Below are 23,842 nucleotides of genomic sequence, written 5' to 3' on the forward strand. Positions count from 1 at the left end.
CCAACACATGAAGAACATGAATAGCAAATGAGATTCTGCTATTTAAGTAGATGCACTTCAGCACATTTAAATATAAAATAAACTTTATTTCTGGCAACCTGGTCAAAAAATAAATTCTAAAATAGATGAGAAGGTAGGAGGGACAGGTATCAAATTATATTTGTTCAGGAGTCAACTCGGGGTACCTAGGTGGCTCAGTCAGTTGAGCATCTGACTCTTGGTTCAGCTTAGGCTGGGATCTCAGGGTCATGAGATACAGACCTGTGTCAGGGTCTGTGCTCAGCAGAGTCAGCTTGAGGATTCTCTCCCTCTGTCCCTCTACCCACTCATGCTTGCTCTCTCACTCTCTCTCTCTAATAAATAATCTTTATTTAAAAAAAAAAAAAAAAAGAAGTCTACTTTTAAAATAACCCAATCTCATTTCACTATCTTAATGGTAAAATCCCAGTACTACAACATGGATCATCATCATTAAAATACAAAGTAAAACTTATGTGAGACAAAGACAAAGTTCTATTCTTCTCAAGATTGTTGTTTCAAAATAACAGTTCAGCCGACTGACAGTAGTTAACATAAGGATATTACTATATTACATAGGTATATATGTTACATATGTACGTTTCATCTATGTAACTTTTAAATAGTACAAAAGCTAGTATTTGTTTTTAGTAAATGTAAGGGGAAATATAAGGGAAAAGATCTAATATAAATATCTTTTGAAATATACATACAGATTTTCTGCTACCACTCTAGAAATAGATTTTATCTTATAAATTATATATAAATATATTTTGTTACATATAAAATGTATATAAAATATATAAATTATATAAAATATTATGAATTTTATATAACATAAATTATATATTTCTATTATATAATCTATTTCTATTAATATCTATAATTTATAATATATATGTAATATTATATATATAATATTAGATATGTAATAGTACATATATACTTATATACATAAGTATACACATAATACTTATATACATAAGTATTACATACTTACATATGTAATATTACATATATATGTATATTATAAATTATAGATATTAATAGAAATAGATTTTCTATTCATTAATCATCTAACTTTCTACATGATATGCAGACTCAGTATAGCAAGACAGGCCAGTTACTTAACATTCCCCAAAGGAGAAAAAACTGAGTACAGAGAAGCTAAATTTCTTGTTTTTTCTTCTAACCATTACTGCCTCCCATGACCCAATCATCATCATCATCATCAAAATCAATCCAAATTGAGTAAACAGCTGCAAATAGAGGAGAGAGAAAGCACTTAAGAGCAGATGCCCAGATACAGATTTGTTCCAAATCTGTACAGCTCTAAAATTTTAGTAAAATCATTCAAAGGCAAATTAAAAAAACAGTTGTTACTTACGAGCATCTTCCTACCTTTCAAAACTCAAGCCAACACGTGTGAGAGTTGTGCAACTATTTTCTTTTTTTCTACAACAGTCATACTGTTTAATCTAAGAAAACTTTTCCCCTGTGATACTAGGATTACCTTCACCACCTTACCTGATCGAAGAGGTCAGTGCCATCGGATCCTGCTGCTCTCATTAGCTCATCTTCTCCACCAGGATGATACTCCATATATGGGCTGACGTTATAAACAAAACCTATCCAAACAAGGGGAAATGATATCCTAAATGGACTTCGTAAAAGTTGTACAAACAAGAAGTGTAAGTTTCTTTTTTTTTTTTTAAAGGTTTATTTATTTATTTATTTGATGAGAGAGAGAGAGAGAGAGAGAGAGAGAAAGAGAGAGAGATCACAAGTAGGCAGAGAGGCAGGCAGAGAGGCAAGCAGAGAGAGAGGGAGAAGCAGGCTCCCTGCTGAGCAGAGAGCCCGATGTGGGGCTCGATCCCAGGACCTTGAGATCATGACCTGAGCTGAAGGTAGAGGCTTAACCCACTGAGCCACCCAGGCGCCCCATCAATAAATCTTTTCGAATACATTCTATTCAACAAATCATTATTATTATTTCAAAGCAGTAAGTACATCAAGGGTCTAAGATTTCACCAGACTCACAAGTTAACAAGTTAGCCTGCCAGTTTCATGGGTCCTGGTCAGAAACTGTCAGACATAAAGGCTAATTTACTACACACATCACAAGCAGTAGCACGTGCATGAGTTCTCCGAACCCCAATTCCTACAGACTTATGTGAAGAGGGCCAGATAATTCCTGTGCGCAAATGTGCTGTACGACAGGAAGGGAAGTCTGAGTTTAGGAAAGTTGAATCTTTTATAATGAACAGGAAGTACATGTGCCCTCTGTTCTGGGTGGGGGAGATATTATCTTTATTATACTAAACAGTAGGCAAGCCTGTCCTCTATACTCTAGTAGGAGTCTCGAGTTCTACTATGCAAAGTTGTTTACTATGCCAACATCCTCAAAAAGACTGCCCCTACTTATAAGATGTGCAGGTTATCTACAAAACCTAAAAAAAAAGCCTCCTAACACAAACGAATAATGAAACACTGTTAATGATTTTTCAAAAGTTCTCTCTCTCTCTACTCCATCCTTCTTTATAGCCCTGGTACGAAAATCTGATGAGAAGGAATCAAACTGTCACCCATGTGTCTGATCATCTCAGCAACCACTGGGCAAGCAAGGGTGACTGGGCCACTGAGATACGCTCTGAGAAAACAAGCACAATCCTTCCCTGCAGCTGTCCAAGGAACAAAGATTCTTGCTGAGGTCTTTTTTTTTCTTTTTTTTTTTAAGATTTTATTTATTTCTCAGAAAGAGAGAGATAGGGAGAAAGAATGAGTAGGGGGAGTGGCAGGCAGAGGCGAGAGCATGCTCCCAGGTAAGCAAGAAGCCCAATGTGGGACTGGATCCCAAGACCCTGGGATCATGACCTGAGCCAAGGGCAGCAGCTCAACAAACTGAGTCACCCAGGCGCCCTTATAGCTGGGATCTTAACAATCCTTTTATCTTCTCCAAACATTTATCTCATCTGTTCATACATTTAAATGTATCTTTATCTTTAAAAAAAAAAAAAAAAAAAAAGGAACAACAAATGGAGGAAAATTCACTCAATGAATAGCCTTCCCAAGGAAATGAGTTACTTTTTAATACTAGACAGTAGACAAATCCAGCCCTGAAGATATCTCAAGAGTACAATGAGAATAACTGGTTTTCTTATACCTAGGACTATTCCCTCTTTATATTATGACCTCCATGAATTTAAATAACTTTAGGTAATTTAAAATTTTCATCCTATATGATAATCTTGGGACGAAAGAAGAGATTGGATTTCAGCCCCAAAAAGGTATTGTAGTTTTTCCATATAAGTTTAATTTTAGAGAATAACCAACTAGGTAGATTTCTTTATAAGATGGCTTAAAAGCAACTTAGGCAACAAAAATAAGTAAATTCACAAAATCTCTTTCAGCCAGTCCTCCAAATGAGTCTGAGAAAAAAAAAAAAAAAAAAACCAAAATGACTGCTAGAGTTCTCTCCTTTCTTCTTCCCTATCCACCTTCTCTACCAAATTTGGAAGGAATTTTTCCTACTGTTTATTGCTTAAAATCCACAGACCACAAATGCCAGAGGTAATGATTAGGATCAGAATTATTCCCAATAGGTTTTCTGTTTTGTTTTGTTTTGTTTTTAAGACAGAATGCCTTACTTGGAATTTCAAACTTTCTCGGCAACCAAACCTCAACTAGAGTTTCTCAAGAACATGAAACCTACAACACACAATCATGAACCTTCTGTGACAGAATTTCATGTTTCAGCAACTGGCAGAAGGATAAACGGGGCTTTGCCAGTTGTCCATAATGAGCATATAAAACCTAGAACATCCCATATGTGTTCTCTTTGACCTCTCAATCCTTTAGATTGACCCTTATCCTCTCATATTCTCACTCCAGACCTGAACAGCTTCCATGCCATTCAAATGGACAAATCTAGGAATGCCTACAAAATCCCTCACTGTAAGGAACTGAGAATGTTAGTGTCTCAGTCCAAGGAATATTAGAGCCAACCACACTTGGCAGTGTTTGTCACTGTTTTTTATGAGACGGAGCTCCCAAAATGCAACTGATGTTTTTCCTCTGGTGCAAAGGGCTCTTTCTTCTCTTTTTTCCTTCCTCTATCTTATCTCCTTCCTCTTCCCTTTTCAAAAGCATTTCCTAACACTAAAACTTCAATGTGGCAGAAGAAAACAAATGCAAAGAATCTAACTTTATGATTTTCTTTCACGCTTGGTTGTATTCTATTTGTACTATACCTGGTTTTTAGGCAGTAATTTCTTACATATAAGCCTCTAGCCCCCTATGGATTCTTACCACCTGGTTTTTGAAATTAATTTTGCTTGCAACTTCCTAAATTTTGTGATGACAGAATTAACTTCTTCCTATAGCTCTAGTTGCTCAAGTATGGCAGATTTATAGAACCGACTTCCCATTAAATAAAAATACGTGGTATTTAAGGACCCACAGGCATAATCTCAACTTAAAGCTAGGCTATTAATAAATTCTGCACAACCTAAATCCTAATAATGACATTAAGAACAAAAATGGGCAGGAAGATATTCATAAAACACCAGCCTTGAATGGCACAAAACTGCTATGACCAAGATCCCCTGGTCACAGACCAACAGGTGCTTTCAGATCATTTACATGGGTCACCTTCAGTTGCAGAGGGGGAGATAGGGAGAACATCTGCTGACCGATCAATCAATCTACCTAAGTATCCACCCACCCTCCCACCCACCCATCCATCCATCTTATCTACCCAACCTGATATTTTATTTTTTGTTTTGTATTTTATTTTTAAAACTCTAACCAGGAGTAGATAACAAGGATTGACTGAGTACTGTTAAGAAGAGCAAGTTAATTTCAAAATATACAGACATACCAATCACAATGTTGTACACCCTAAACTTATAAAGTGTTATATGTCAAGTATCTCTCAGTGTAACTGAAAAAAAAAAAAAAGATAAAAAAGAACTTATTAAAATTAAAATACAACAATTTTATTAAGAACATCTACTCTAAGGTTTAAAAGACATCACTTTTTAAATGCCCTGGCAATATTCAGGAGTACATTTTCTAGCTAATTCATACTATCTGAGCTGCAGCACAACCAAAGGCACACATTCAGAAAAACAGCTACACTGAGTTCTTTAGGCAATGTACTGGTAGTACCTGTTCTAGTATTTTAACTCTAAATTATCTCGTGTGTTACATATCTAGAACTCTGAGCTCTCAAATAAGTTATTAGAATAAAAATTACTCACTTTAAAATTACCACTTAGTGCTTTGTATTACCAGAAACTTATACAGCTAATTTAATCACAGAATGAAAGAGTCTCAAGATTGGGAGAGCTCTAAAGGTAATTTTGAGTCTGATTTCTGATCCAATACAGGACTTATCTCTATAAGATCTACAGATAGACCATTGTTCGGCATCTGCTTGAATAGTAATAGTGTCTAGGAGCTCACTGCTTACTTAAAAACTAATAGTTTAAGCATCAATATCATTTTTATACCTAAAACCTAATGTTGCCATTTTTCACATAGAGAACTCTTCCTTCTTGGTAAATGCTGCCCCTAGTTTTTCACATAAACTTTTTATATTGATTGTAATTTAAACTCTAGCTGTTACACAATGAAATATTTGTGTGTAAAAATTTTAAAAACCCACAACAAAATGTGTAAAAAGAAAATATACTAGTCACCTAACCCAACTAACAATGTTACCACGATTGAGCATTAAATGTAATCCTGAACTTCCTAGAAGCCAAGGTTATAAAAAAACACTAGTAATACTGGTTGCATTGCCTGATCTTAAAAATTATTAAAAAGAAACAAACAAGGATGTGGAGAAAGGGGAACCCTCCTACACTGTTGGTGGGAATGCAAGCTGGTGTAACCACTCTGGAAAACAGCATGGAGGTTCCTCAAAATGTTAAAAATAGAACTGCCCTATGACCCAGCAATTGCACTACTGGGTATTTACCCTAAAGATACAAACGTAGTGATCCGAAGGGGCATGTGCACCCAAATGTTTATAGCAGCAATGTCCACAATAGCCAAACTATGGAAAGAACCTCGATGTCCATCAACAGATGAATGGATAAAGAAGATGTGGTATATATACACAATGGAATACTATGCAGTCATCAAGAGATGAAATCTTGCCATTCGCGACAACATGGATGGAACTAGAGTGTATCATGCTTAGTGAAATAAGTCAAGCGGAGAAAGACAACTATCATATGATCTCCCTGATATGAGGAAGTGATAATGCAACATGGGGGCTTAAGTAGGTAGGAGAAGAATAAATGAAACAAGATGGGATTGGGAGGGAGGCAAACCATAAGTGACTCTTAATCTCACAAAACAAACTGAGGGTTGCTCGGGGGAGGGGGGTTGGGAGAAGGGGGGTGGGGTTGTGGACATTGGGGGGGGGTGTGCTTTGGTGAGTGCTGTGGGGTGTGTGGACCTGGCGATTCATGGACCTGTACCCCTGGGGATAAAAATATATGTTTATAAAAATAAAAAATTTAAAAAAAAAGAAACAAATAAACAAAAGGAGACTCCTTACTTCTTCTTTAGAAAGGAGAAAGCCCTTTGAGTTTTTGACATTGATATTGTGTTGAACATGAGTTCCTACATAAGGGTCACTGACAAAGCAACAGATGATATGATTTAACAATATGCAGAAACCTTCTTCAGGCAGCATTCCTACCAGCCTTCCCAGCCCTGCATTACCACAAATGTACATTCTGTCTTTTGAGACTTGCAAATTTAGGGCATTTCATATAAATGGAAGCAGACAATATAGGGTCTTTTGTTTGTCTTCTTTCACTTAGTATAATATTTTCAAGGTTCATCCATGTTGTAGCATGTGTCCATACCTCATTCCTTCTTATGGCTGAAAAATATTCCATGTATGGATACAGCCCACTTTGTCTACCTGTTTCTCTGTTCATTGACATTTAAGTTGTTTCCACTTTGGGGTTATTACGAATAATGCTGCTATGAACATTCATGTATACATTTTTGTGTGGACACATATTTTTATTTCTTTTGAGTATATACATAGGAGTAAATCTGCTGGGTCATATACAATTTATGTTTAACTTTTTGAGGAACTGCCAGAATGTTTTCTGTTCTCAGCAGCAATGTGGGAAGTTTCCAATTTCAGAGCACTCTTTTCTAGTCACCACTCTAACTTCCCATAGACAGAAAAAGTCTTTTCCCACCTACAGAACCTGAATCACTTATCTCAGATAACTGAACTAACAATTGGATTGCAACAAGCTCCAACTCACTCTTAACCCCAGCCCCACATCTCACATCACAATGTAAGCCTCAAGTGACAGTTATACCTATTAATCTATCTCCCAGATGAGGCTCCACAATTTTTCAGGATAGGTAACCACATGTGAACCATAGTAGCCCACTGATAGGGACTAAATTGCATCCCCATGGTTCAAGGTAACACCCCCAAGGATAATTTGACATTTTCTTTGTTCTATTTTACATTAGAGAGTCTCAAAGCATGATCCAGACCTTCCTAAGGGAGCTTAAAAGTCTTTTGATGGGTGGTCCAAGGCCACAACATTTTTGTAGTAATACTAACAAGATAAGATGTCATCTGTCTTTTTTAAAATCTTTCTTCCACAAGTCTATAAGATTAAGTGCTGAACCACTGTTGATTTTGTTGGCTCTAAAGTCAATGAAGGAAAAAGGTGTGTTCACATAATAAAGTCATAGCAATATTTCTCTGTATTCAAATGTACAGATCCATTTTTGCAAGTACTGTGACCACCTTGCCATCTTGTGTTCACTAAAGAAATAGCACAGTATTTTAATTTTAAGTCTACTGATATTTACCTAGTTCTATCAACTGCTGAGAGAGGGTGCCAAAATATGCAACAATAACTGTGGATTTTAATTCTACTTTTCAATACTATCAATGTTTGCTTCATATTTTTTGCAGCTTTGTTATAAAGCATAAACAGTCTTCATAATGAACTCTTAACATTATGAAATGTTTTTATCTCTAGTAACATTCTTTGTCTTTGGGAGTATACTTTAACCAATATTAATATAAGCCAACCTTGTTAGACTTACTGTCTAGATAGTATACATTTTCCTACACATATACTTTCAACCTCTCTGTGTATTTATATTTAAAGTGTATCCTTTCTACAGAGCACCTAAATAGACATTTCTACAAAGACATAAAAATAGCCAACAGACACATGAAAACATGCTCAACATCACTCATCATTAGAAAAATGCAAAGCAAAACTACAATAAGAAATCACCTAAAAAAATTTTAAAAAGAAAGAAAGAAATCATCTCATACTGTTCAGAATGGCTAAAATAAAAAACACAAGAAATATCAAGTGTTGGCAAGGATGTAAGAAAAAGGAACCCTCATGTACTGTTGGTGTAGCCACTCTGGAAAACACTAGGAAGGTTCCTCAAAAAAAAAATTAAAAGTAGGAATACCATATAATCCAGTAATTCCACTATTGGGTATTTACCCAAAGAAAACAAAAACACTAATTTGAAAAGATACATGCACCCCTACGATTATTACAACATTATTTAAATAGCCAAGATATGAAAGCAGCATTAGAGTTCATCAATTGATGAATGAATAAGACGTGGTACATATACACATTAGCATATTAGTCACAAAAAAAAAAAAAAAAAAAAAAGAATGAGATTTTGCCACTTGCAACAACATGGATGAACCTAGAGAGTAGTGAAATAAATCAGACAGACAGACAAATACCATATGATTTCACTAATACTTGGAATTTAAGAAACAAATCAAATGAACAAAGAAAAAAAGAGGCAAAAAAACCCTGACTCTTAAATACTAGAATTAACCAGTGGCTGGCAGAGAGGAGGTGGGTTGGAGGATGGGTGATAGATAAGGGGGATTGAAAGTACACATATAGTGTTGAGCACTGAGTAATACACAGAACTGCTGAATCATTATATTATATATCTGAAACAATGTAACACTCTACGTAATTACACTTCAATTAAATAAAAACAAAGAAAGAAAGAAAGAAAGAAAGAAAGAAAGAGAATTGACTTAAGTAATTTTGGAAACCAATGTTTTGACTGGGAATGTAAAACCAAAGACAAATAATTATATAAAATGCTGCAAAATAAACAAACGAAACAAATAAATACAGTGTATCCCTTCCAGCCATCATGTAGTTAGGTCTTGATACACATAAACACACAATCTCTATCTTTCAATTCAAATGACTGTTCCATTTAGGCTTAATTACTGACAAGGCTGAATTTAGAGCTACCATTTTATCAGTCTTCACCCTTACCCTCAAATTTTCTTTTTCTTCTTCCAAGTTTTCTGTCCGTGTCTCTATACGTCTATCCCTGCCTTCTTTGGGGTTAACAAAGTATTTTTTTAGCATTTATTTTATCTATTGACTTTTTTACTATACCTTCTCTCATTATTTTTAAAATGATTGTTCTAGATGCCTGGGTGGCTCAGTTGGTTAAGCAGCTGCCTTCAGCTCAGGTCATGATCCCAGCGTCCTGGGATTAAGTCCCACATCAGGCTCCTTGCTTGGCAGGGAGCCTGCTTCTCCCTCTGCCTGCCACTCTGCCTGTGCTCACTCTCGCACCTCTCTCTCTGACAAATAAATAAATAAATAATCTAAAATAAAATAAATAATAAAATAAGATGATTGTTCTAGGGATATCTATATATATCATTAACTTTAACCAGTTTACTTGAGGTAATACTGTACCCAGCTAGGTGTTGTATAGTAGAGTACCTCGGGATTTCAGAATTAAAAGCATTCCTTTGTTTCTTACCCTCCTGAAAAGCTTCTAAAATGACTGGAAAGGGTAGATAACACTTAAAACCAAAAAAACACAGAGAGCAGAAGAGGAGATGACTGCAATAAGCCAAATGGATGAGTGATAATATACTTAGCAGAATGAAGAAAGGTGAAAATAAAGCCTGTGTAAGGTGGAGGGGGATCTATAAAAGCCAATGTGTGCAATAGAACAACCCCCCCCCCCCCCGTAAGTGTAAGAATCAGGGATTCCAGGTTAGGGGGCAGGAAGATCTTGAATTCAATAGAAGCAGCAATACAAGCCTAATATTGCCTTTACTATCCTAAATACCAAGCAAGCAGCCCCTTCCCTACCCTGCAAGAAGTGTACATTTATTCTTAGGCAGGATGAACCAAAGAAACATTACACCGAAGGAAACATGCTTGGGAGTAGGGGAGAGGTTTGAACTAAAAACCAGAAGCAAAAGTCACAACATTAAGATCCATGTCCTACCACCACCATCCCAGCAGCTTCCATCCCAGATAACCTTCAGAACACTTATCTGCAGATGTCTGGGGGTGAGGGAGGGAATTCCAGCCCAAAAGACTGCTTGCATACAGTCTGTTGGGGACACCTGCCAGTGCAGCCAAACCCATGCATAAAAGAGTTCTGCCCACACACATGGAACTTCCATTTAGCTCTCTAGTTCATCCCTCTCAAAATAAAAGGACAGACGTTTAAAGAAAAGCCCTCTAAAATTAAGATTAGTATCTAAGCAACTTAAATTGTGGACCTCTGGTGTGCAATTTTAAAAAGAAAAAGAACTATGAAAAATGAGACCAGCACTGCCTCACAGAAACTAGAAAAGAGAGAGGTAGCAACTGTCCTGAATATAACTTGGAGCTTCTAACTCCACCAAACAAATTCAGTGATGGTGAGTCCAATTTACAAAAGAGCTAAGACAATCGGAACTGAATGCCTCAGTCTGCATGGGGAAATTTAAATAGGATGTGATAAAGTCCTCTATATACTTCAGAACATCAGCAGGGCATAATTACCAAAGATAATCTTATGCGACATTCGTATCACAAAAAACAGCCATGATATTTAACTATGAAATTGATTTAAAAGGAAATTGATCAATAAAAGCATTAAAAATTAACCAACAAACAGTCTGAGGGATCAGTTATACTCTAAATATTTTGAAAAAAATTCACAAACCTCTCCTAGGGAGAACAATGACCAAACATCATTAGCAACAGCCACATTTACTATACTTAGGGTTGATTTACAGTTTATGTCAATATTAAACAAGACACCCTCTCTCTAAAAATTAGTTTTCCCTATTCCATGAGATCATTTCCCTCTGTCTGCCTATGCCTTAGGTCTACCTCCGACAGCTACCAACCAGCCCTTGACTGCACTGCTGTTAATTATGTGGGCGGAAGAGGAGCAGATATGTCCTTGTGTTTGGGATTATTTCTTATTTTCCAAAATAAGTTAGGTGCAAAGATTATATCAAGAAAAATGTGTTCCTACCTTTAACCAAAAGAAAAACCAGGAGTGCTTGAGTAGCTCAGTTGGTTAAGCATCTGACTTTGGTTCAGGTCATGATCTTAGGATCCCAGGATAAGCCCCACCTTGAGTCCCACATCGGGCTCTGCGGTCACTGGGGAGTCTGCTTGTCCCTCTCCCTCTGCCCCTGCTCCCTGCTTGTGCTCTCTCTGTTTCTCTCTCTCAAATAAATAAATAAAATCTTAAAAAAAGAAAAAAAGAAAAAGCCAGACAATCCATAAAAACCATAAGTTTTTGAGCCCATCAAGGAATGGAGCATACAAGGTCATAAGGCAACAAATAATCTAAAATCCAGAATGATAAGCCGGTCTGAGGAGATGGGACACATGAGTTGTTTCATCTTTGATAGAGCACAGGAAAAAGAGACATTGCTATAAAACAACTGAAATTTTACCACACTCTTTAAGGGCCAAATGTGCACTGATGCTATTTTAGAACCCTGAAGGCCTCAGAAATGGGATTCTGTACACACCCACTCACAAATTTCTTTTTCACACTTTCCCACCTCATGAGATGCTCATGAAAAGTATGAGCAGGGCAGGTCTGAGAAATGATACTGTTGGTTCTGGTGTATAATGCCTGCTCCAAGATTTGCGGGTAGAGCAGGAGTACCAAGAAGTCAAATTACTCTTTTGGACTGCCCAAATCATCAGCTACTGGTGGGGCAGAAGCAAGAAATTCACCCGTGCTTCACAATGAAACCCCGCATGCAGCAAAAGTTATTCATTTGCTGGGAAGGTACAGTAAAGCCTCTCATCCTTGAGTTCCTACACTGATACCAGGAAGAAGTTAGCTGCTGCTGGAAAGGGAAGGAAACAACACATCCCCCTGTGCTCTGGTCTGACATTAGGCAAATGCAAGATAAGCACTGGGGGAGGCACCCAAAGCCTCCGGGGCTCGGGGCTCTGGGCTGATACAAAATGGAGGACTTCTAGCACTGGAAGGGAGGCAGGGCAATTGCTTACAGCCTTCTCCCTCTGCCCTGTCCTCCACTCCAACCCTACAGATAGAAGGCAAAGCTCCGCTGTCAGGAGAGGGGTAGGTTGGGCAGAGGCAAAAAAACCTGTCTGCGTTCTAGATCTCGTGCTGAGGATGAGGCAGAAGAGAATGTCCACTGGGGAACTGACACAAGGACTGAAAAGAGTTCAGTCTCTGGGGCTCAAGTGCATAGAACCCATCTGAGCTGGAGGTTCAAATAAGAAAATTGCACAAACACTTCTGCCTCAACCACAAGTCTTACACCATGTAACAAGCAAGATCATCCAGGAGCACAGAGAGAGCCACCCCTACACAGGCAGTCAGGCAGGCTGTTGGCTAAGAGTGCAATAGGAACAAGGAGAAAGTCCTACCACTGCAGGACCCACACAACAAACAAGCCTAGCAGCAACCTGATCTGGAAGGAATCTGAAGTCTGTGGTATGCTGGTGGTAACAATGGCAACAATAAACCCCCTAACCAGCTCAACTGCTACCCAGACTGACTCAATTGAATTGTCTGCCAGAAAAAGTGTACTCGTTTCTAAGTGTAAATACCTCAGGTTCTACTGTGCACATTATGCAATGTGGGACATTCAATCAGACATTACAAGTCACACTGGGAAAAAAAAAAAAAAGACAAGAACCCATTGTCAAGAGAGAAAAACAGGGGCGCCTGGGTGGCTCTGTGGGTTAAAGCCTCTGTCTTCGGCTCAGGTCATGATCCCAGGGTCCTGGGATCGAGCCCCGCATTGGGCTCTCTGTTCAGCAGGGAGCCTGCTTGCCCCTGCCTCTCTGCCTACTTGTGATCTCTGTCTGTCTGATAAATAAATAAAATCTTTAAAAAAAAAAAAAAGAGAGAGAAAGAGAAACAGCAACACAATCAGACTTTAAGGTGGTGTATATGTTAGAACTATTAACACAGGGATGTTAAAATAACTATAATTAATATCTTTTAAAAAGTCTATTAGAGAATGTGGATGACATTTAACAAGGTAAATTTCATCACAGAGACAGAAACTATAAAAAGGAGTTTAATGGAAATAGTGACACATTTTAAAATCAGGCTCAAAATTCAATAATGGACCATGAATCTATATAAGAAAGCTATCCAGAAATAACAAAGTTTCAAACTGATTAGGGAACTCCAGGGACCAATAATCTAGAAACATTATATATCAAGTTTCTCAACTGGTTACTACTTTGTGAAATAATTAAAACCATACCATGGTTTAAAACTCCTACACATATCAAAATATACAAATGCTTCAAGGTACATTTACTGAACACTAAACCAGGAGCCGTGCCCTCTGCTGGAAGCTAGGGGTAGGGTGAGAAGCCGTATATTAGTATTCCCAAACTCAATTTAAATAGGAGAAATACTAAAAATGGTCAAAAATTTATAGATGTTCTCACAGAAGTCCAACACCAAGTACTAAAGAAGAAAGTTCAGGTATGAAACACAGTCCGAGAGGGCAATGTCATGAAGAGATTAAAGGACAAAGCTGTTGGCAGAAAGAAAGCAAAAAAGTAAAGGGTATTAAATAGTGCTAGACAGACAACTGCCCAAATTCATGAGGCGGCTGGAGAGGGTTGATAAGAGCACATAGAGATGAGCCCTAGGAAGGAAAATGGTCTTAGAAAGAGTGGGATCTTTGAAAAGAGTGTGTCTTGGGAACCCGGGAGACTCAGTGGCTTAAGCATCCACCTTTGGCTCAGGTCAAGCCCCACATCGGACTCCCTGCTCCATGGGGAGTCTGTTTTTCCCTCTCCTTCAGGCCCTAACCCTGCTCATGCTCTCTTTCTCTCTCTAATAAATAAATATAATCTTTAAAAAAAAAAATAAAGTGTGTCTTTCCAATACAAAGGAGAGAACAAAGACAGGAGACATCAGTAACTTTAAGCACCTTCTATTCAAGGTGAACTCCCACATGTGTGTATGTGATCTCTCTCTCACAAGATCACACCACCCAGCCTTTGCACAAGCTCCTTCCCAGAGCCCCGGAGTGCCATTCCCATTCCTCTTTGCCTAGTTAACTCTCATTTAGTTTTCGGATCTCAGTTCTATCTTCTGTAGTCATCAGTCGGCACAGTGTACCTCTCCTTCACAATCCTTGTCAGACTTGATTTAATGCTTTGTGCTCCCCACCACATTATAAATTCCCTAAAATCAAAAGTCATCTCTGTTTTATATTTCCATGTTGTCCCCAGAGCCTCATAGAGTGCATGATGAGAAATATTGATTAAATGAGGGAGCCAAGATAGAGCAAAAGTTCAAAACTATCTTCTCTATTTGTTTATGAATGACAACCACACACAGGTTAACAAAAAAAGCAAAAGCTATGCTTCATTAAATTACTAGAAATAAAAACTGTCCCAGAAGGATATCCTATATGGCTGTTAATTAACATAAAAAAGAAATACAAGTAAGAGGCACCTCATGGTAATTTCTTAATGAATTAATTTACATATGCACTCAAAGTGAGCAACACACAAATGCTAAATCAGGATTCAATCCAGAGTTAAATATAATAAAACCAGAGAAAGTATACTGTAATAGTTTACGCATAAAAGCTTAGAATCAGGTAATGCAACAAGAACACAACAAGAGTAACTGCAAGTTATCTCTGTAAATATATTGATGCCAATTCTGCAGGAAAAAGAGTCTTAAAATAACCATCTTCCTAACTATGATAGGAGTAAAAATTAATGAAATAGAAAATGGACAACCAACAAAGAAAATCAAAACCAAAAGTTAATAAAATTGATAAACTTCTAGTAAGACTGATCAGTTAAAAAAAAAGAAAAAGAGAAGCCCACAATAGCAATATCCAGACTGTAAAAGGGTTTATCTCTACAGAACCTAAAGACACAAAAGATGTAATAAGGGAACGTTGTAAACAACTTTATGTCAATATGGTCAATAACTAGAATTAAAATGAACAAATTCACTGAAAAAAATATAACAATTGACATAAGAACAACAGAAAATTTGAATGGCCCTGTATCTCTTTTTAAAATTAAATTTATTATCAAAAACATTCCCACAGAGGAAAAAACTTCAAAACGTTGGCTGAAGTTTGTAAACTGCTATGTCAAGCAAACAAAAACCCTTGTGGGTCAGATGAGGCCCCAAGACCACCAGTTTTCTTCCACTACTTAATTTTTAGTGGATGAAAGGGAGGGACGGAAAGAAGAAAACTGAAAAACAAAAACAAAAGCAAGGAAAAGACTGACAGTTTAGGAGATAAAGAAAGCAAATCGTCTTCGATGTCAGCAGCACAGAATGATTAAAATCGACAAGGTTGAGATTACTTGCATTTCATAGGGGAGAACAGACAACATGAAAATCTATGAATCAGATTAGAAATGAGTAACAGGAAATGTAGCTATAAAAAAATGTTGATTTGGATTTCCTAAGCAAGCAAGCGATAGCAGAAGAGAGGTGTTTGGCAATCTGCTGTCGAGAAGTAATGAGGACTGCGTACAGAAGACTGAGCTACCTGTAACAGTAAGTACTTTACTGCTCGGATACGCTCTGTACAGTTGTGATAATACACTGCATTTAAATTAAAAGGTCAACCCAAATTTGAAAAGCTGTTCTTAGAAGAACAGCTTTGCTAGAGACAAATAATACTGTAGTTTCTCAAAATAAAAGTGAAGCAAGGAGCTAAGGAGACTTCAGGAAAAGAGCCTACTGTTGGAAAAATCAGCTCTCTTCTTGGCAGACTTGAATCTAACCCCAAAAGTATAAAACTTATTTTATTTCTGGAGTATAAATTAAAAAAAAAAAAACAGCCTAGTTGGTTCTCTTTTTTCTTGGCAGTTACGTTCTACAAAGTCACTGTGAACACTGAATTAGCAAACAGGGAACCATTGCTTCTTGGAGGAAAAAAGGCAGCATTAGGTTCCTGCAAGCCTCTGGTCACATTTTTGTCAAACGATACATAACCACGGTGCTCAAGGTGTATTTCTGTTTAAAGACACCTTAGTCAATATGTATTGTGGCTTCATGAACATTTAATTCACAGCCAACAGCACTGAACTCATGCCGGAACAAAGCTTATTTAACATATTTTCTCTGTGAGGCACAGCACAGTCTTTAGCACTATACTTGGCGGGCTCTTTAAACCAAAAACATCAACAAAAAACACAAAATATGAAAAACATAGCACTAAACAGACCTCGAAAAAGATACATCTTTACAGTATGAGAGTAGAAACAGGAAGGCAGAGCATCTCCTTGTGCAACCTCAAGTAGGAAGGGCCAAACACATTTTCCCCTCTGCTGCTCATGTCTGCAGATAATTATGAAAACACTGTGAGTATTGATTTCTGGGGTTACAAAGCAATTTTAGTGAGCAGGCAAATTTGTAAATTTGGAATTCACGAATAATGAGAATTGACTGTATGTATATAAATTCACACTACCATCCTACAATGTAAAATTTAAAAATGTTTACTATAAATGTATCTAGAAATCTAGGAAGCTGGACTAGAAATATAATAGGACAAAATATTTCTCAGAATCAATTTACCAAGATTTTCTTTTTCTTTTTTTTTAAGATTTTTTATTTATTTGAGAGAGAGAGAGCAGAGTGAGCCAGAGAAAACACAAGTTGGGGGAAGGGCAGAGGGAGAGGGAGAAGCAGGCTCCCTGCTGAGGCTCGATCCAGGACCCTGGGATCATGACGTGAGCTGAAGGCAGACTCTTAACCAACTGAGCCACCCACGTGTCCCTCTTTTTTATTTTTCTTTGAGAGAGAGAGAGAGCGCGCGCATGCGAGCATGGTGGGGAGGGGTGGAGGGGGTGGAAGAAAGAATCCCAAGTAGGCTCCATACCCCACATAGAATAGAGGCAGGGTTCGATCCCAGGACCCTGATATTATGACCTGAACTGAAATCAAGAGCTGGTCACTCAACTAACTGAGCTACCCAGGTGCCCCAAGATACTCTAAATAGTAAGGAAACACAAAAGTATGGACCCATTTGAAATCACTTTTACAGTGATCTCAAGCAGGCCTCTTTAATTTACTAGGATATGATAATCAGCATTAGGAGAAATCAAAGCATGTTTGTTTCTAAGCTATAAATGAAATCCATTAAATCCCTTATGAGTAACTTAATCTAATAAATTATTTAAAGATTTTACTTATTTATTTGAGAGAGAGAGAGATGGCACAAACATGCGCAGCATGTGTGTGTGCGCGCACATGCGCACGCACTTGCGCGCCAGTGGAGGGAGGGGCAGAGGGAAAGGGAGAGATCTCAAGCAAACTCCCCACTGACCACAGAGCCCAACCCAGTCTACTGACCATAATCAAATTTTTCTAAATACCATTCATTCAAATGGTTGTTACAGAGTATCAGGCTGCACTCACTCTCACTGAGATCAAAGGCCATATACCATGCTGCCAAAAAATGATTTCATAACAATATATCATTACCCACACTGACTACATTCTGCAATAAAATATACTACAGGGGAAACAAAGTCTGATCTAAGCTCTACAGAGCTTTCACAGATGAGTGATTCAGATGTTTGCTCAGTTTCGCATACTTGTAAGTCACCTTTAGTTCTCGAGAACGAAACAGCAATGGAGGAAACCACGAAAGTATGCCTTAATGGTAAATTCAACAAGATTTTTAAAAAAGCATTATCACTCCTATCTATTCCCTCAACATTCCAATTCCTTCTTACTGCATTACAGTAATTACATACTTCACAGAAAATGGTGATTAACTGAACAAACTGGAAACCCCATACACTGCCTTGCTGATCATCCTAAGCCAGTACTCTCATTTTAGTTTACATTTTACAGTCTGCTGCCAACCAAGTGTTATTTACACAGTATTATTTTTAGGAATATAACTGGGCTCAACACACCTGAACATGTGCATAAGTACTGATATATACTCAAGAAAAGAAAATAATCTCCATAATATTAGCCATAAAAACCCATACCCAAATGTATATTGTCTAAAATCTCTTAGAAAAAACTGTGTCTACCTTAACCCGATCAGCTGAAATTGAAAGCGATCTAAATATGGGGCAATTGTCAGACAAATGAGAAATTTAATATTTTATCAAGGAGTGAAAAATGATACCATGATACCATGTTTCCCTGTGATACAGCTTTGATTAAAACTTGAGCCCAAATATTATCTCTGACCTTTGAAGCTACATTTGGCATACATTCCCCTTTTAAGAAGATATCATTTATATTTTAAACTAGAACAATAAGAAAAAGATAGTAACATTTAGTCATATGCTTACTCTAAATTATGATTGTTTTAGAAATTACCAGTAATCTGTTTAATCTTTTTGCCTCACATCTATCCTACTTTCCATTGTCTTTGTCAACATCCTGGTTCTCCCAATACCACCTGAACTTCTATAATGAGCTAAATGCTTTTTGTCCCATTTAATGCACCATACCCACCACAAGACTAATATTTCTAGGGCATACCCTTTCACATTGTCCCCATATCCATATACCTTCTAGAGCTCATACTGCCATCTAAATTAAGGACATATTTCTCAGCCTGGCTTCCAAGATCCTTTTCAATCTGACCTAGCTCACCTTTCTAGTCTTCTTTATAACTGTCCACTAATTCACCTAAGTCCTAGAATATATCTCAAGCTTTTCTGTGTCTGTAGGTTAGGATTTTCCCTCCACTTTGATGTTCTTCCTCCTTATTTTCTGATGAAAACCTGTCCACAGCTTCTAAGCTATCACTACCATAACAGTGTCTCTGTTTTTCCTAACCCACACATTTCCCTCCTTCCAATCTGATGTCATTTTCTTGATAGCTTCTTACGGCACTCTCAGATGTGTCCCCTCATCAGTCATTTATCCTCTCCTATTAGCGGGTAAGCTTAAAGAGCACCACGTAAATTGAGTGTTTCTTGATGATATAAACTGAACTCATCAAAAAAGGGGGGAAAAAAGACACTTAACTTTTTGCAAAGGGGAAAAAAACCTTACTATTAACAGAATAACAGAGACTTTAAACAAATTTTATCTTCTAATAAACAACCTTACCAGAAGAGGTGCCATATATTCAATCCTTATAGGAAACAGTGTACATATTACTTCCAAACACAGCACACTAGTCCCTTATGTCTATCAATACACCAAATGAATAATAAAGTATGACTGTGTTATATCAATGCCTCATTTATCTAACATCACTAAGACACAAAGGGTTCACATAAGTGAGTTTTCTGGAGAAGCGGCTTCCTACTGTAGAAACAGAATTCACATGCCTAAGCCTGGACCAGCTGAGAGACTCTTCTGGACACTGACCTCCACCTCACCCAGCCTAGCAGAAAACACTCAGGCAGAGTATGGTGGTCATTTTCTACCAGATACTTACACCTGGTAAAAAGAAAAAAAAAAAAAAAAAAAAAAAGGCCAGTATGGAAAAGAGCAAGAAGAGTATTCAAAACCCTATGGAATGGCAAAAGGAAGGGGGCCTGGGTGGCTCAGTCAGTTAAGTGCTTGACTCTTGATTTTGGCTAAGGTCATGCTCTCAGAGTCCGGAGATGGCGTCCCATGTGTCAGGCTCCAAGCTCAATGGTGAATCTGTCTGTCTCCCTCTCCATCTGTCCCTCCCCGCTCTGAGGCACACACATACACATGCTCTCTCTTTCTCTCAAATAAATAATTTTTTAAATTACATAAATAAATAAAATAAAATGACAAAAGGAATTTTTAGTATCTAGCAGAATCCTCATTCCAAGCTACGAGTACTATCCACAGCTGTAGAAACTCTGAGGAGAACCTTTGAGGGAACTTTGGGGAGAAACTTTGGGGAGTTGAGCAGCTGTTCTTCTATCTTAGAACGAGCTATGTCATCACCTGCTGAAGAATCCACCCCCTTTGCCACTGAAAAAAATTTCACACTCTGTGTCTTTTATGGGTTGAACTGCGTACCCTCCAAATTCATATGTTGAAGTCCTACCCTCAAGTACTTCAGAACGTGACCCTATTTGGATAGAGGTCAATGCAGATATAATTAGATGAGGTCATTCTTGAGTAGGGGAGGGTCTTAATCCAATATGACTGGGGTCTGTATAAAGATAGGAAATTTGGACCCAGACAAGTATACAGGGAGAATGCAAAGTGAAGTTGAAGGCAGACGAGTGTTGCTACTATAAGCCAAGCAACTCCAAAGATTGGCAGCAAACCAGCAGAAGCTAGGTGAGAGACACAGACATTCTTCTTCTCACAGCCTTGTGAAAAAAGCACCTTGATCTCAGACTTTAGCCTCCAGGATGATGGGGAGGTAATTTTCTGTGGTTTAAGCCACCCAGTTTGTGCTGTTTTTTCTGGGCATTCCTAGCAAACTAATAGTGCCTACTGATACCTTTCCATCTTTCCAATCTACCATGACAACCACACAACCTCTTTAAGTACCAAAATTTCTTTAAAATGTTAAGCAAATTCACTCAACAAACAACACATATTGATGACCTCTATGTGCCAGCCACCAAGGACAGAACAGTCTGACTGCCATGACAGGGTCTCTATCATCATACAGGTCACAGTGTAATCAGGACAACTGACAACATACCATAATTATACAATAATAAAATTACAATTGTGTAACACCAGTGAAGGACTGACACTTTAAAGACCGTGGCATATTTAACCATGTCTGGATGACTCAATGACATTGCTACAGAAGCCCACTGCACATTCCCAAGCCCTTCATTGCCTTTGTTCCATGTGAGATGCGAGGTTGTTGATTACCATGAGGTCTACTTTTATCAGCTACTCTCCTATCTCTCTGCTCACTCTCTCCAATCCACTCATTTCTACTTCGGTGCTTGTACTTTGCTATGGGCTACAAAAATCAGGTAATCAATAAGCTAAGAAACTTACATTAAATAATAAAAATGGCTTCATGCAAGAACTTAAAATTTGGCTTACACACAGGCTTTCTGATTTACTTTCGATTCTCAGAGACATTTTTTTCTGGCATTTCTGGCATTTGAATTTCTCCCATTCAAAATGATTCTGTTATGAGGCACTAAGGTGGGACATGAATGTATATAAACTAGTGTTACTGAATAACTGCCTGGCAAGCACTTGCTTTCTTGCTAAGAAAGTGCCAGTATGCTATGTAAACAGGTACCTAAGAACAAAATACTGTCGAAATTCAGAACTATTTACTTTGTGGCCCAGTTTAAGGCATATTTTTGTTATCTAATTGTGAATCTTATCATCAAATAATAGGATCATGAAGTCATATGGCATTACAACTGAAAAGTCCAGCCAAAACTTTTTGCAGTACATAATAAATACCACATACCTCTTATGCATATCCAACAATCATCTTTCTTGTTGTGTTTTTTAAGTTCTTCTTCGGTTACTTCAATTAACCTGCCTTTTAATCCCGTTAGATCCTTTCCACTTTTGGTGAGGCGAATCCAATCCATAAGACTTCTGCCCTGTTTTAGAGGTACCTGAAAAAAAAAACAGGGAAGAATTCAATGTGGCTTGAGTCAGCTGCTTCCCCCTGCCCCACCTGCTGCTTCTCTGTGGGCTGCATCATTTCTCTTACTCTCATTCAAAAAGATAAGAAAACTCAAATACAACAATTCTACAATTTTTTTTAACAGATCTAGGTGATTGTCAAAATCATCTCTGCTGTATTAGAATTATAAACAGAATGATATAAAACAAAGGACTATGAGGTAGGGCTTAGAAATTCTGGCACATAATCACCATAATGGTATCTAATAAAACAAGAGCAGTATTGAACCTGGAGTCAGAAAACAAGTTTTGGTCCTGGCTCTGCTTTGTCACTAATATGTTGAAGTCACCTTACCAACTTGGACCAAAATTTCTTTCCCTTAAAAATCACAAGAGATTTAACAGGGAAAATATAAATGGCCAGTTAAAGTTGATTTTCTTTGTCAATATACATAGAACATTAGAAATCATGAGGCAGCAATCTGTTTTCTAAGAATTCGTAAAGAAACAAAGTTCTAAATAATGGGTGGGGGGGAACTGTAACACTCTAGGGATGGGTTTGGCAAACTGGCCCATGCCTGTTTCTGTATCACCCTGGAGCTTAGAATCATTTTCACACGTTGTGGTGGTGATGGTGGTAAAAACGCTGAATTGTCGTGTGGCCCTAAAATATTTATCATCTGGCCCTTTGCAGAAAAGCTTTCCTACTCCTGCACAGAAGATTTGGTAAAGGATGTTTGGTTTTGATAGTTTTTTGCTTTTTCAAAATACACTTTAAAGGCTTTTGGATGGGAGGTATTACTAATATTTTAACCAATTAAGACAACTTAGTGGAAATTTTTCAAGGATGGGATTGAGCTACTGTCTGAACTTGTACAACTCATTTGTAACATAGTACCAGAGGAATGTTTAATGTAAAAGAAGGCCTATTTGAAGAGATATATTGCTACAGAATGACTGACTATGCCCCTCCAAAATTCATGCTGAAATCCTAACCTCCAATGTGATGATGGTATCAGGATGGTCTCTGTCAGGTGATTAAATCATAAAAGTAGAGCCTTCATGAATGCTACTAATGCCCTTATTAAAAAGGCCTCAAAGAGCTCCCTCATCCTTTCTGTCATGTGACGATATGTGGAAAAAATGGCTGTGAACCAGGAATCAGGCCTTCATCAGACACCAAACTCATTGGTGCACTGACTTTGGAATTCCCGGTCTCCAGACCTGTGAGAAATAGATTGCTGTTGTTTATACTCCACTTTATGAAGTATGCCGTTCTCTGTTATAACACATTGAATACACTAAGATATTTATATACTTCATTTTCTGGAATCTTGTCTATTGTAGACATTCATTTACCCCCAAAATAACCAAGTTAATAGGTCTGCAGTACCACTGCAATTTTACCTTCCTTCCTACCAATTACATCATCCCATTCTCACCATCCTGAAACTTTCTAGGTCTCTTGGTTCCCATAAATGAAGTAAAGTACAAGAATATGATCGTTCCCATCCCAAACCAAAAGCACTCATCTCTTCTCTCGTTTGTGTGGATTCCATAATCCACTGGGTAGTTAATGCATAATCTTCAGAAAATGCAGATCTAACTATGGGCCCTCCCTCTTTTAGTGGCTCCCCACACTACTTTATAATAATGTCTCTAAATTCCCTAGAGTGGCTTACCAGGCCCTTTATATCTGCTCATAGTTTACCTTGCTAGCTCTGAGTTTTAATTTCTGCTCCTTCCTATTAAATACTTTAGCAAAATAGGAACTGATTCCTTGACTGCTAAGAAACACCTGCTCCTTGGCCTGGTCCAATTCCTTCCCTTTCTTCCACAGACAATGTCTCCTCCAGAAGCCTCCTCTGACCGCAACCGCTCTGTGGTCATAACACACAGTTACAGTACATACGACACTTATAACCAACTCTTTATTAGTCTGTACAGCCTATTAGACTAAACTCCTTGGAAACAGAGATCACATCTC

The 23,842-nt window shown here is 37.7% G+C and overlaps 1 protein-coding gene across 5 annotated transcripts in view; it reads right to left on the reverse strand.

Annotated features, from left to right (window-relative positions):
- Nucleotides 1–23,842, reverse strand: part of LOC131833639 (cytochrome b5 reductase 4) — a 104,854-nt gene that overhangs the window by 72,998 nt on the left and 8,014 nt on the right. For all 5 annotated transcript variants that reach the window (XM_059177167.1, XM_059177168.1, XM_059177166.1 and 2 more), the window contains exons 2-3: nt 21,692–21,845; nt 1,546–1,646 (exon numbers count right to left, since the gene is read on the reverse strand). In XM_059177167.1, coding sequence (XP_059033150.1) covers nt 1,546–1,646; nt 21,692–21,818 — 228 coding nt within the window. In that variant the 5' untranslated portion in view covers nt 21,819–21,845. The remainder of the gene's footprint in view (nt 1–1,545; nt 1,647–21,691; nt 21,846–23,842) is intronic.

Source organism: Mustela lutreola, chromosome 6 (genome assembly GCF_030435805.1).
Source record: "Mustela lutreola isolate mMusLut2 chromosome 6, mMusLut2.pri, whole genome shotgun sequence".
Lineage (NCBI taxonomy): Eukaryota > Metazoa > Chordata > Mammalia > Carnivora > Mustelidae > Mustela > Mustela lutreola.